The sequence below is a fragment of the Natrix helvetica genome, assembly GCF_964273705.1.
Source record: "Natrix helvetica genome assembly, chromosome: 4".
NCBI lineage: Eukaryota > Metazoa > Chordata > Lepidosauria > Squamata > Natricidae > Natrix > Natrix helvetica.
The window spans coordinates 72,802,538-72,816,193 of NC_138550.1; the positions used below are offsets into that span (position 1 = coordinate 72,802,538).

Sequence of the window (13,656 nt, forward strand, 5' to 3'; positions counted from 1 at the left end):
ACCCGGCGGGGACGTAAAGTTTGGACCCCTTCCAGGCTAAGCCATCTTTCATTGTTAGGATGTCCTTGTTATTGTTGAGCCAGAGGTCTGCTGGGAGCGCCAATTTCATGAATTGTCGTTCTGGATCAGGGTGTTGCAGTATGGGCTCTTGGGCAAAGAACCATTTTAATTTCTCAAAGGCTTTTTGACAGTCCATTGTCCACTTTAGGGGTTGGTTTGCTTTTGGCTTTCTCAGGGAACGCCCCATTTTTAATAGTTCAGTCAATGGGCGGGCAATATCCGCGAAAGCCGGAATGAACTGCCTATAGAAATTGGCAAATCCAAGAAAGCTCTGTAGTTGTCTGCAAGTACTCGGAGATTTCCAGTCTAACACAGCTTTCACTTTTCCTAGTTCCATTTCTATCCCCTCGTTGGAGATGCAATAACCCAGGTAATCTAGTGAGGTTGTGGAACTCACACTTCGATAACTTTGCGTATAACTTGGCTGCTAGAAATTTCTCCAGGGCTTGCCGTACCAGCTTCACGTGTTTTTCCAGGGTTTCAGAGAAGAACAAGATGTCATCGAGATAAACGAGCACTCCGCGGTACAGATGCCCATATAGCACCTCATTTATGTACTGCATGAAGACTGTGGGTGCTCCTTGTAGCCCAAATGGCATTACTTTGAATTGAAAGCTGCCAAGGGGACAGTTAAAAGAGGTTTTCGACTCATCTCCCTCTCTGATTCGTATGCAGTAATACACCTCTCTCAAGTCCAGCTTGGTGAACATCTTGCCTTTAGCCAAGTGGTTCAACATATCATTCATAAGGAGGAGGGGATAGGTGTTTTTCACGCATACTGCGTTCAAAGTCCACAGATCAATACAGCGATGAACCCCACCACCTTTCTTTTCTCTGAAGAGCACTGGAGCCGCTACTTTCAACTTCACTAATAAAGCCCCACTTCAAATCGATGTCAATGTACTTCCTCAATTCAACCATTTCCTTGGGAGTCATGGAGTAAATTTTCGGCTTTGGTAGGGTAGCCCCAGGGTTGAATTCTATCATGCAATCTGTGGGCCAGTGAGGGGGAAGATAGTTGCCACCTTCCTCACTAAACACCTCCGCCAAGTCCCAGTAGTCTTTTGGTACTTGTTGGATCCATGGGGGTTTTGTGTCTGCTGCAGGTGCTGCAGGTTCTGGGCGGTCTGGGCTATTGGGTTCAATTGTCCCTGGGTGGCCCTTTGGCTCCACCGGTGGTAGCAGCCCAAATCCGAGAATCAATTTCCTAACGCCGTCTTCCCACTTTATCGTAGGCGTCCACTTGTCCACCCATGCAAGCCCCATGATAATTAATTCCAGCATCTTTGGAGCCACAATGAATCTGAGGAACTCATAGTGGCAGCCTATCTGTAACTTTACAATTTCGGTCATTAGAGTGGCCGTGGTCCCCCCAATTAGCGTTCTATCTACCTGCTCAGACCGAATGGGATGGGCTAGAGGTCTTGTGCATATGCCTACCATGTTTCCCCGAAAATAAGACAAGGTCCAGATTTGTTGGGGGGGGTTCTTTTGACCCCCCCAACTTTTGCTTGGGCCTTATTATCGGGGGGGGGGCTTATTGGTTTGGGGTTGCCGGGTGGCTGCTCTCTTGTGAGTGGGCGCCTGAAGAGCCGGCCACAGCCTCAGGGGCAAACGGCTGTTAGGCTGTCGCAGCAGCGCAACAAAGCCGCCATGAGGTGACCATGCTCATGAGCAGCTGCCCGGCAACCCCCCTTTCTAGCCGGGCAGAGCATTACTCACCGACCCAGTAGTATCCCAAAGGCGCTAAGCCGCGTGGCGCTCTGCCTGGCTGGAAAGAGAGGTTGCGTGAGCACTTGTTCTGCTTCCAGCTCGCGTGCCTCCCAGCCTCACCATGCTCTCCCTGTAAAGCTGGGCCAGGGCGCCGCAGCCCCACTGTCACCACAGCCTTGCTGCCGCCACAGCCATGCTCTGAGCATAACCAGCTTCCAAACTCCGGAAATCCGCTTTATGGTTGTGGGCTGGCTGCGGGAAGACTCTCTGTCCCAGCAGAGTCTTCCAACAGCCAGCCCACAACCATAGAGCATAATCCCAGAGTGGCCACTGCCGGAAGACTCGGCAGCGGATTTCCGGAATTTGGAAGCTGGTTATGCTCAGAGTATGGCGGCAGCAGCAGTGGGTCTGCGGCGGCGGCGCCCTGGCCCAGCTCTACAGGGAGAGCTGGGCATGGTGAGGCTGGTAGGCACGCGAGCTGGAGGCAAAACAAGTGCTCACGCAACCTCTCTTTCCAGCCAGGCAGAGCACCATGCAGCTTAGGACCTTTGGGATATTACTGGGTCAGTGAGTGGCACTCTGCCTGGCTGGAAAGGGGCATTGCTGGGTGGCTGCTTAAGAGAGCAGCTGCCCGGCAACCCCCCGCTCCAGCTGGGCACAGCGCCACCCACCAACTTAGCGGTATCACAAAGGTGTCAAGCAATGTGAGCGCCTTTGCCCCCCAGCTCTTACGACTTTGCGCCTTCGGGATATCGCTAGGTTGGTGAGTGGCGCTCTGCCTGGCTGGAGGGGGGGGGTTGTCCAGGGGGCTTATTATTGGGGGAGAGCGTATATTTTTGCCCACAGGAAAAATATGGCATGGTCTTATTATCAGGACATGTCATAATTTTGGGGAAACATAGTAGCTGCTTTATAATTGACATGCTGATTAAGCATAGGTTACAGCCAGTGTCCATGACTTCCATCCCCATTTCAGGTACTTGGAGCTTGGCTTGGATGATGAAGGGATGGACACCACTGGGTCGTCTACACTATTCTCCTCCGAGGTGGAAGGGATTTCCCCATCGATTGGACTTTTCGTCACCTTAGGTTGGGGATCAGCTTTCTGGGGTTGTTGGCCCAGATGACTCTTTTTCGCTGGCTTCCGGGGCCTTCGCTTTACCGCACTGGCATTGGTGCACGTGTTTGTGAAATTGGGGCTGGAGCCAGGCACTCTGACACTCTGTGGCCAGGTTGACAGTAACGGTAGCATTTTATTGCCCCCCCCCCTCCCCGAGGGAAGGAACCCAGTTGCATCTCTTAACTCAGGAGCCGCCTCATCGTGGTGCTCTGCTATCCACCCTGCAGCTTCCCCCTCATTTATCCCTTCTGCCATTGTTGAGATAAATTCTCTGCCGGAAGGTGGAGCAAGAGCCTGCTGGGGCATTGCAGGTGGGACTGGAATCGGTGGGGGGAGGGTCAATCCCTGGGTTGGCCCCTGCCCAGTTATCTGAAATGGTGCCATCTGCTGAGGAAAGACAGGTGCCCATTGGTATCTCTCCCATTCATGACCTGAGAAGAAAGCCCACCCTGGTGGTGCTTGATTCCCAGGCTGCAGCCCAAACATCAGTGGCTGGCTAGGGGGAGATGTGGCCCAAGCCCCTTTCTGCTTGCTGGATTGATTTCCCTATATTTGTGGGGGACCCATCTGCGCCCCAGGGGTAGGGAGGGGTGCTGGTGTTGGCTTTGCTCCAGCTGCAGGGTAATGAGTCAATTCATTTGTCGCTGTGTGGAAGGAGTACAGATCTCCACTCCAGTGCGTTGCAGAGCCTCTGCTAGGGAAGGAGAATGTGGGCTGAGCCAGGACCCAACTAAGTGGTCCTGAGCTAAAGCGAGGGTTGATTTCACTCACGTTCGGCTGCGCAAGTCAGTCTGGGAGGATCCAATCATCTGGTCGACTAGTGGGTGGTTGCTTTTATCTTCTCCAGCCGTGTGTCGAAACAGCCCTTCCAACCCCCTCCGGGTCCAACAGCATTTCTCCAGATGCCATAAATCTCCAGGTTTCCTCCTCTGCAGCCCCCCTTACAGCTTTGGAATGTTTGCAGATTGTGTCAGCACAGAGAAGCGACCTGTTATCTGCTACAATTCCCATGGGCTCTATCTCCATCTTCGCTGATATTTTACACTGTCCCAGGTTGGGTCAGTGTCGGAAGTCAGCACCCCGCTCAGCACCCCAACTGCAGGGGTAGCTGGTGAAGTATTTTAAGGGAGATTCGGGTTAATGTCAGGGTTCCAAATAACATCCAAAATTAAATCAGAGTCCAAGGCAAAGTATTGCTCAAAGTTTCAATTTATTAAGAGTCATGTTGGCACATCTGGGAAAACCCGAATCTGAAAACTTCCTGGTTTTCCCCACCCAGTTGAAAGTTCAAGATCTTGCCCCCAGATCCACAAGTCCATCACATAGTCTAATGTTCCACTGCCATGCTGGCAGTTCCACACATCCAGTTCCGGTCAGGTGTAGTGGCACCAAGACAAAGGATGACCTTGGCAATCTAAAAGGAATTTTATTTTGGTTACATCACATCCTACTCCTTATTATCCCCCTCCCATTTCCCCACTATAGAAACAGCATAGTAGATAGAAGTGTGGCAGGCCAAAGATCCCAAAAGGAACCTGGCTGCAGGCTTGACACCCACTTATTCTCCAGGCACCAGCACCTGAGTTTGCACTGCTGCAAGTCTTCCCTCTACTTGGAAAGCCTAAGCTTGTAGTCCTCAGTGAGGTGCTTCTGCTGGGCCTCCTTCTTGGTCAGTTCCAATTTGAACTGAGCCAGCTGTTTCGTCAACTCTTCCTCATGGTGGCTGCTTAGATTCAGCAACTGCTTCCTGTTGGGACCCTAAGGAGCCCAGGCAGGCAGGCGAGGAGTGGCGAATAGAGCCTGGCAAGGTGCCCCTTGACGTGAGTGACATCAGGTTGACCATGCCCACCCAGTCACATGACCTTGCCATGCCCACCCAGCCAATCATTAGGCAGATCATATTAGTGGTCCATGGGATTTGAATTTAGTGGTCCCTGAGGTCCGAAAGGTTGGTGACTCCTGCTTTAGAATGTTTCATAGTTGATCACAAAGTTTCAATACCTTTGCCTAAAATAGGGAGGTTAGAGATGGGAAATTGCTGCCCAAGACACTAGGTTCAGGGAAAAACTGGGGAGGGAGGGCTCATCCCAGAAGAGGGTCTTTTAAATCCACAGGAACAACGTACTCTCACAATCAGGCAGTGATAACGTCCTGGATTCAATATGACATAATTCATTTCAGAAGCCAAGGGGAACATGTAGCTGAAGATGTCAGCTCCGGCTGCCATTCGGGGGGGACAACTGGGCCAGCTGCCAAGACTCGTGCTTTCCCTCCTCCACAAGCAGTCCAGCTGACAACTCTACAAAGCTCTTCATGACTGATTGCTGGGAGGTTTCCACTGAGAACATTCCAGAACTGACAATTGACTGCGAACAATCCATGATTGATTGCCAGGTGGTTTTCACTCTGGGTCATGAGGTGATGGATGTGCGCGTGCACGGGGATGGGGTTGGAGTTTAGCCTAATTACCAAGTAACTATAAAAGGTGGTGGGGAGCATCAGGTGTCAGCTTTGACAATTTATTCATTGCCTTAGTGCTTTGTTGATCAGTTCGTGCTGGAGGAAGAAGATAAACTGCATTTTCAAACCGTCTCCATGTTTGGCTGTTTTCATTAACCCTATGGAACCTGACAGATATCCTTATATATACCAAGACCATGGCGGAACATGTAACTCTTGTACGTCAAGTGCTTAAAAAGCTGCTGGATGCACATTTATACATCGAATTGTCTAAATGTGAATTCCACAGGACGCAACTGGATTACCTTGGGTTCTGTATTTCACCTAAAGGGGTGGAGATGGACCCCGCGGAGGTAAAAGTGGTGTTGGACTAGCAGGCTCCTAAAACCCGCAACCTTGAGGAGGTTAACAGGGACCGAACGCAACTAGCCCATTTGGGAGGAGGCGTTCATGGTCCGGTGGGCCCTGTTGACGTGGTGCTATTTACTAGAAGGGGGAGGGATACCCTTCAAGGTCTGGACGGACGATAAGGATTTGGAGAACCTCCAGACCCCGCAAAGATTGTTGCCAAAACAAGTTTGATGGGCCCTATATTTTCAGCTATTCAACTTCCAATTAAAATATATACGGGGTGACAATAACTTCTTAGCCAATGCCCTCTCCCGCAAACTACAATATCACAATAAAAGGGAGGATCTAGTGCAGGTTATCATTCCAACCTCACAGCCTAGAATGTTAGCCACTCAACAGGCCTCACCGGCACCAAAACTGTATGCCCAGGTGGAGGACCTCCCCAGAGCAATCCAAGCAGCACTCCCAATGGACCAGTGGGTTCAGGAAAATCAAACTTTATTAACACAGCGAGAGAGCTTTGCCTGGAAGGGGTTGAAGTTATATGTACCAAGTGTGGTACAGGTGGCCGTGCTGTGGTGTTGCCATGCCGTTCGCTCATTTGGACATTTTGGGTTCCTCAAGACTCTATATTTAGTAAATTGCCAGTTCTGGTGGCCTCACATGAAGAGGGACATAGAGGAATATGTAAAGAGTTGTGTTGTTTGCACTACCAAGAAGGCCTGGCCCGCCAACTCGTCTTTTACAGCAGGTGGCAGATCTGATTCTCCCATGGGAACAGATAGCCATGGACTTCATCGTGGATTTACCGGACAGCCAAGGGATCTAGGTCATTTGGACGACAATAGACCTGTTCTCCAAGCAGGCTCATTTTGTAGCATGTACCGGCTTTCCATCTGCTAGGAAACTGGCCAAACTGTTTATTACCCATGTCTATAGACTCCATGGCATCCCCAAAAGGATAATTTCAGACAGGGGAGTGCAATTCACTGCCTGGTTCTGGCACAGATTTAGTGGGGTCTTCATAGGGACTTCGTACAGCCTTCCACCCCTCGACCAAGGGCAATCAGTCTTCCATTGCAGCCTGCTCTGATCAATTCAGGTGTCTGATATTAGAGGAGACCCCACGGGGGTGGGGTTTAGCCTAATTACCAAGTAACTATAAAAGGTGGTGGGGAGCACCAGGTGTCAGCTATGACAATTTATTCATTGCCTTAGTGCTTTCTTGGTCGGGAAGAATATAAACTGCATTTTCAAACTGTCTCCGTGTTTGGCTGTTTTCATTAACCCTTCAGAACCTGGCAATTATACCAATATGTAATTAGATATACCAAAGACCATATACACATTGACCATACATCAAAACAAATCAGTTTAGCTGACAAGACACCATCCCAGTCACATCATCCGATTCTCCCCATGAAAAGTCAAGAGATTGGCAAATCTGAGCAATTCTCAATGAAGTACCATTAAAACTGATCAGAGGTTTAAAAAAATCTACTTTTGGCCTTCTCCCCAACATTCTGTACTTTTTTTTTCTTTTGTTCCATTGTGTCTGATTCTTGAAGGGTGCCTGGAAGTCCCTGCAGTTTTTTTCAAAAATGGTTTGCCATTGCCTCCTCCCTAGGGCTGAGAGAAAGTGACTGGATCAAAGTTATACAATTGGTTTCTTGCCTAAAGAGAGAGTCGAAGTCCTAGTGTCCCAGTCTCTTCTGACAAACATCTTCCAAGGCATGCTTATTAACTCCTATCCCCAAGCAGTTTTTGCTACCTTCGATTATAGGAAATCACAGCATTCTCCCAACTGTCAGACACAGAAGGAATGCTGTGTAGTTGTAATCAATCTGTTGGTTGATTCTTATCTGGTTTTTGATGCCTGGTAATATTATTCTTTTCATAGCTGGTTGGTTGTGTTCTAGTGGGTTGAACGATCAGGCACTTTTTGATAAAGTTTCATGTGTATCCATTTTGTTTGAAGATATATCGATGGTCTTAGTATATTTGATTAGATCAGGTGTGTTGCGTCATACTGCTGCCATGGATTCTTTTACTAGTTCTTTATTTGTGAATGTAAATAGTGCTGTGACATCAACTATCCAGTATAATAAAAAACCTAAAAATAAAATATGAAATTATGTTTCATTTTATGTAACTGCACTGTTTATGAATATCAATGCAATTATATCAACAACAGTCAAAAGACTATCACAACTACAAGGCATTACTGTAGCACACAAATCAACTAAAGCCTCTCCAAAACATCTTAAGTAAACAAAAAGACCCAATAGCTCAAGAAACCCCCCCACAGAATAATCTATTACACAGTGGTCAAATTCGTGCTGTCACATTGTTGTCACGTGACATTTTTCCCCTTCACGGAGCTAGGGTGGCATGGCCTGCGTGTGACGCATCCAGCCTGCAAGCCACCAGTTTGACACCCCTGGTCTACAACATATAGTGCTAACAGCTGTAACAGCCACTATGTAAGGCAGACAGACAGAAGACTAGCACAGCACATCTATGAACGAAACCCACTTAATCTTACAACACACGGAAGACTCAACCATAGTTTCAACTAAGAAATTGTCAGCATCCTACACCAAGCTAAATCCCAAAATGCTACGGAATCCCTGAAAGCTCGACATTCAGATGAATCAGCCATCAATAGACACACAGAAATAAACTATATTTGCAAACCATTCAAGAGATTAAGAAACAAAAAGTTCAGAATACACCCTCTTTAGCAGCTAACACCCAGATAAGTAGGATTAACAGCAGGCAAACAGGTAAATAATAATAATCAAAGAACTACTAAGGAGCAAACCAATCCCACCCCCCAAACTGGCAGGGTAAGCTACTGCATATAAACAGGGATCAACTTACTGCAATGATATTACTTAATTAGGTAATGAAATGTCTGCAGGCAAACAACAAAGCTCAGAGAGCACAAAAGACTCCACAGTTCAACCCTGCGCTACAAATATTCTCTTAATTTGGATTTATTCACATTTCCCCACTTACACCATCAACACCTGCAGTTTTACTACTTCAATATTCTCATGGCATTTTGTCATTATTTTTGGTTTTTTTCCTTGGCTATTACCATTATTTCAATCATTTTAATCCCACTCATATATCACTGCCATTTCCACACAATTCTCTAAAATATTCTTTCAGCATTCCCTCGCTCCAACTTCATCCCCAGTCAGGTCAGCTACTAACTTACTTTCATATGTACCCCAAATAGGTAATTTAATTGCAACTATTTTTATTTTCATTCACTCTGCCTGAGGCCTTTTTTACCAACTCACCAAAACTATATTAATTGCAGCCAAAGCTAGTATTTTCTGATTCTTTTAATCTTAATTGTATCTTGTTTGCTTTGACTACATTCTTTACAATGCTTTTTCTTTAAAATACTTTATATAGATCTTTTGTAGAAATCATATATTTTCCCTCCTCAACAACTTCACATCAGCACCACCCAGCATACTTTCCTACTTCTCATTAGCATAACTAGCATTTGCTAATCCAATTCTTTTTCGTTTGTTCCAAGCAGTTTTTATTCAGGACTCATACTGCCACTTCTTGCATTTGCTGTGTTTTCATTTGTTTCTGTCCCTTTTTTCCCTTCTATGTTCCATTTTCCCCCAAGATCTACTTTTGACATTTTCTGACCTGCCCCCAACATAGAGAACTTCTCATAATTGTTGTGCAGTACACTCATTTTCTCACTTCTTCAACAATAAGCCTCAAGCTTTTGGACTGACATGTACATATAAGCACTGCATATTTCTTGGCTATTTTTTGTATATTCAAATCTGCTTTGGAAAGCTGTTGAAAGTTCACAGAAGTTGCAGGAAATGAGCAAGAAGAGGAATGCTTTACAGTGAATTAAATTCCTTTAGCATAAACTGTTTTCATCAATGGAAATGTGCCACTCACTAATTATTCCATTATCTACTTAAAACATCCTGATGAAAGCTCAGAATTTTTGTTTCAGTCTCAGATTAGGCATCAATTCATCAAATGCTCCTAGGTGAGCTTAAATCAGAGGTCAGTCTTATCAACATTATGGTAAAATAATAGACTCTTAGAAATTATGTAATATGACTTTGAATATGTTTAAATTATGCTACATTAGTGCTACATATCTGCAAGTAAAGACCACACATAAAATAAGCAAATAGGATAAATGTAAAACATAACTATTGGGACTTTATTCTCAATTGTGCCAAAAATGTAGAGATGTATTTGAAAATATAGTGTCAGAATGCAATGGCTAAAGTAGTTCAGCATTTCCTAGCCTGTAATTTCGTAATTCTTAGAAGGCTTCTTGAAAATATACATACAGTGTATATTTCCAAACACTTAGAGCAACATTTTTTAAAACAAATTTTCTCGTAATCTGTATTACTGAATTTATTAAAATGTTACCATTTTGCCCAATTTTTATCCTTTATGTATTGTATATTCTACACCACATGAAATAAAATTGTGTGATACTCAATTTGCAAACCCATTACCAGGGTTAGCAATCTTGGTTTGACATATAAACCCAAATCATTCAGAATATCATCATGTAAGTTAATACTATCAGATCTGATACTAGAGTCAAACTAATCTGTTTTTCCCAGATGTACCTTTAATGACGAATCCTTGAAGATTCACAATTCTCAAATGCAACCATCAAGAGAAAACTGATTCTTAAGAATTATTCTTAAAGCAGACAATTAAAAATAAAGCCTATTCACACAGTTATATGTAATGACTGTAGTAATCAGTTTATTACACAGATTAATCATTCTTGAACGTACAAGCTCCAAGGGAGCAGCTGGGTCTTTAAATATACACAAGTCTGTCAAATGAATTTTTACCCTTACATCCAGAAAGACCTAAGCCATTAAAAACTTAAGAAAATAAGAGCTATTAGCTATGTTAATTGAGAAAACACATACAAACCAAAATTATGAAAGGGAAGGAAAGGGGCAGGGGGAGATTTGAAATAAAATCAACATCACTTGATGCACTAATAGCTCCAATGCATTTAAATTCTGACCAGTTAAACTCAGACTTTTAAACACAGGATGTAGGTACAATTTGATCTTATTGGTCATACATTTACCTTAGTAGGTCCTTCAGAATAAAATACAGAACAGCTTTAAGTTCTTCACATTTTTTCATTACAGTTATGAGTTTAAAAGGATTCCATTTTTAAAAAGCATCCTCTTGAATCATCAAAAGTCCCCAGAAACACAAGAAACAATTTATTCTTCCCCTCTCCCGTCATGGTTGGTTTTAGTGCCCAATTGAAATTTCTTAGGAATGCTTTTATGCTCACAACTAGACTTTGATAGAAGAACTGGCTTTTCACACACATTTCTTTGCTAGGAGTCAATGTTGGTATGGAATACAGTATTTCGTTGTTCCAAGTGTGTACAACACGCAGCACTGCTGTATCAGGTAAACATGTGCACAGGGGAAGATGAGGCGTGGGCTCATAGAAAGCAGTCAAATGGAAATCAAAAGGACTTTCTCTTTCAGAGTTCCCCTATCTTTATTTGTAGAGGTTATCCAATAATTTCTTTAATTACATCGCATACTTCTGAGTCCATTCTCGAGCTATTCTGTTGTACCTGTATATATAAAGAAAGATGATTAACAATAGGTAAGCTTCACCAAATATTAAAGCAGCTAATAAAAATAACATCTGTCGATGCCATATGCTAAATAAATAAATAATCACATCCCTCTAAGAATACTGTTCTTAGAATAACAGGCAGAAACATTTCTTACGTCTCCTATCAAAAGTTAAGAATATTTTTTTAACAAAATCCCAACACTGTCTGATAAACCTTTCCTAACACACCCACAAATGAGCATGTGCACACTGACACATACACATACTATATTTTACATTTTTGATGTCACTTTCTTTACCTCAGTTATAAACTTCATGCACTGCGCAGGCTGCAAAGTATGAAATCTAGTCATGTTCGATTTATTTTAATGTTAGCAAAAGAAAAATATAAGGATTATGAATTTCTATTTGTAAAATAATTCAAAATAATGAATTCTGATGTACTCTGTTATCACCTATACAATTTTCTAGGTCTAGAAGTCCAAAACAGTTTCATTGTACTCAAGCCTAATTATTTTTCTTTTTCAGGTGATTCTTAATTGTTAGCAGAATTACTGTTTAGTGGTACAGCAGTAATGACATAGGAAAAATAATGTAGCTGTAACAGTACATAGGAATTTTTTTTTTAATGGAACCAACAGAACTTCAAAAGAGTTTCCAGTAAAACTAACTGGAGTATCCACCATTATTAACCATGCCACATCTCATGTATTTTTTGTTCACCTACCACCACCTGAATCATGTGTCTTGTGACAGAAGTTTAAGTTGTTCCTCCCTCTGCAGCCTAAAAGCAGAAACTGAAAGGCCTAAGAGAGGCAATTGTAAAATAATGTGTAAAAGTACAAATAATAATGACTAGAATTTCAGTGGATTAATCAATCTAGTTGAGGAGTAAACCTAATTCCTAACTAATAATTATATTTTAAAGCTGAAAATATAAAGTTGCTAACATAAGACATTACTCATGAACAAGAAAAAATATCTCTGGCATCAACATAATCACAAATTAAAATATTCTCCTTATTTTAAAAAAAATCTAATCATTTTATTTTTAAGGTGTTTGTCTACCATACTCACTTTTCTCTATCTGTTTTGTAGATCCGTGCAATCTCAGGCACTAAAGGATCATCTGGATTGGGATCACACAACAGAGAACAGATGGACAAAAGTACTATAGGGAATAAAACACATCATTTAGGATTGAAATTCCCCCTAAAGATTTTGCTGGTCATTGTCTGAACGGACAGTATTTAATTTATTTTCAGCCCCCCTAAAAGAGATGTAAGTCAATCTTTTTCATGGGTTTTAAAATTTGGATGAGATAAATATCTATTTGACAAGCTGTTTTCTACAAATGCCTCCCTTATTCCCCCTATACATACAATACTGAATTAGACAGCCCCAGTTTGCAGACTAATATAAAGAAGTCTGAAATAGTGACACATTTGCCAACCTTAGAACAAGCACTAATCACTGTTTGTGAAAGTTTCTTCTAATCTGTAACACAGAACGAGTTAAATTCATCCACTGCCCAAGAAGGCAGGACAATCACATGGCTCTTTTTCATTCAGCCTGTCAGTGACAAGACAGACTGGGGCAAAACAAGGGGAAGATAAGCCCCTGAAAGATCATTAATTTTAAGAAATGAGAGGAGTCTTTTTCAAAATAGTTATTATAGAAATCCATATAAAAGACACATTAGAAAGTGAGAGGACTATCAGTTGGAAATCCACCTGGCCAAAATGATGCCTACGAAAATCACAACTTTCAGGGACATCAAGCTGGAAAGAAGAATTTGGGGTCTTTGAGAACAATAAGTGGGTTCCACTATAAATATCTGTATACATAGGCATGTTAAGAAATGAGGAATTCTTTGAATTCCCTCTGAGTATTTGATATAGAATGATAATCAAGACAATATTTAGAATATGAAAAAAATCAAAGATAATGCCATGGCTTGCCTACACAAGATATCTGGTTGAAAACCCCATTTACAGCCCATGTTGGAAAAAGGAAGCTACCTGTGTAAGCCAACTGCCTTGTATTCAATAAAGGTCCCCAATGGATCTCATATATTCTCCGAGTAAAATATTTTTTGGATAAAAATATCTGGATATTAATATCTTATTAATAATTAAAAGAATCATAAATTAATGATTGGGTATACTCAAATTAAGTTGGACATTTCTCAGCAACCAAGCAGCTGATTGCAGTAATTCAGCTTGGATGTGGAAAACTGGTAGCTGGTGGAGAAATACTGAGGCTCAATGACACGGCCTATATCAGTGATGGCAAACCTTTTTTTCCTCGT

The 13,656-nt window shown here is 42.9% G+C and overlaps 1 protein-coding gene across 3 annotated transcripts in view; it reads right to left on the minus strand.

Moving 5' to 3' along the window:
* Positions 1–10,462: 10,462 nt before the first annotated feature.
* The window catches only part of UBE2D2 (ubiquitin conjugating enzyme E2 D2), a 32,116-nt gene continuing 28,922 nt past the window's right edge, over positions 10,463–13,656 (minus strand). For all 3 annotated transcript variants that reach the window (XM_081950097.1, XM_081950096.1, XM_081950098.1), the window contains exons 6-7: positions 12,423–12,516; positions 10,463–11,340 (exon numbers count right to left, since the gene is read on the minus strand). In XM_081950097.1, coding sequence (XP_081806223.1) covers positions 11,295–11,340; positions 12,423–12,516 — 140 coding nt within the window. In that variant the 3' untranslated portion in view covers positions 10,463–11,294. The remainder of the gene's footprint in view (positions 11,341–12,422; positions 12,517–13,656) is intronic.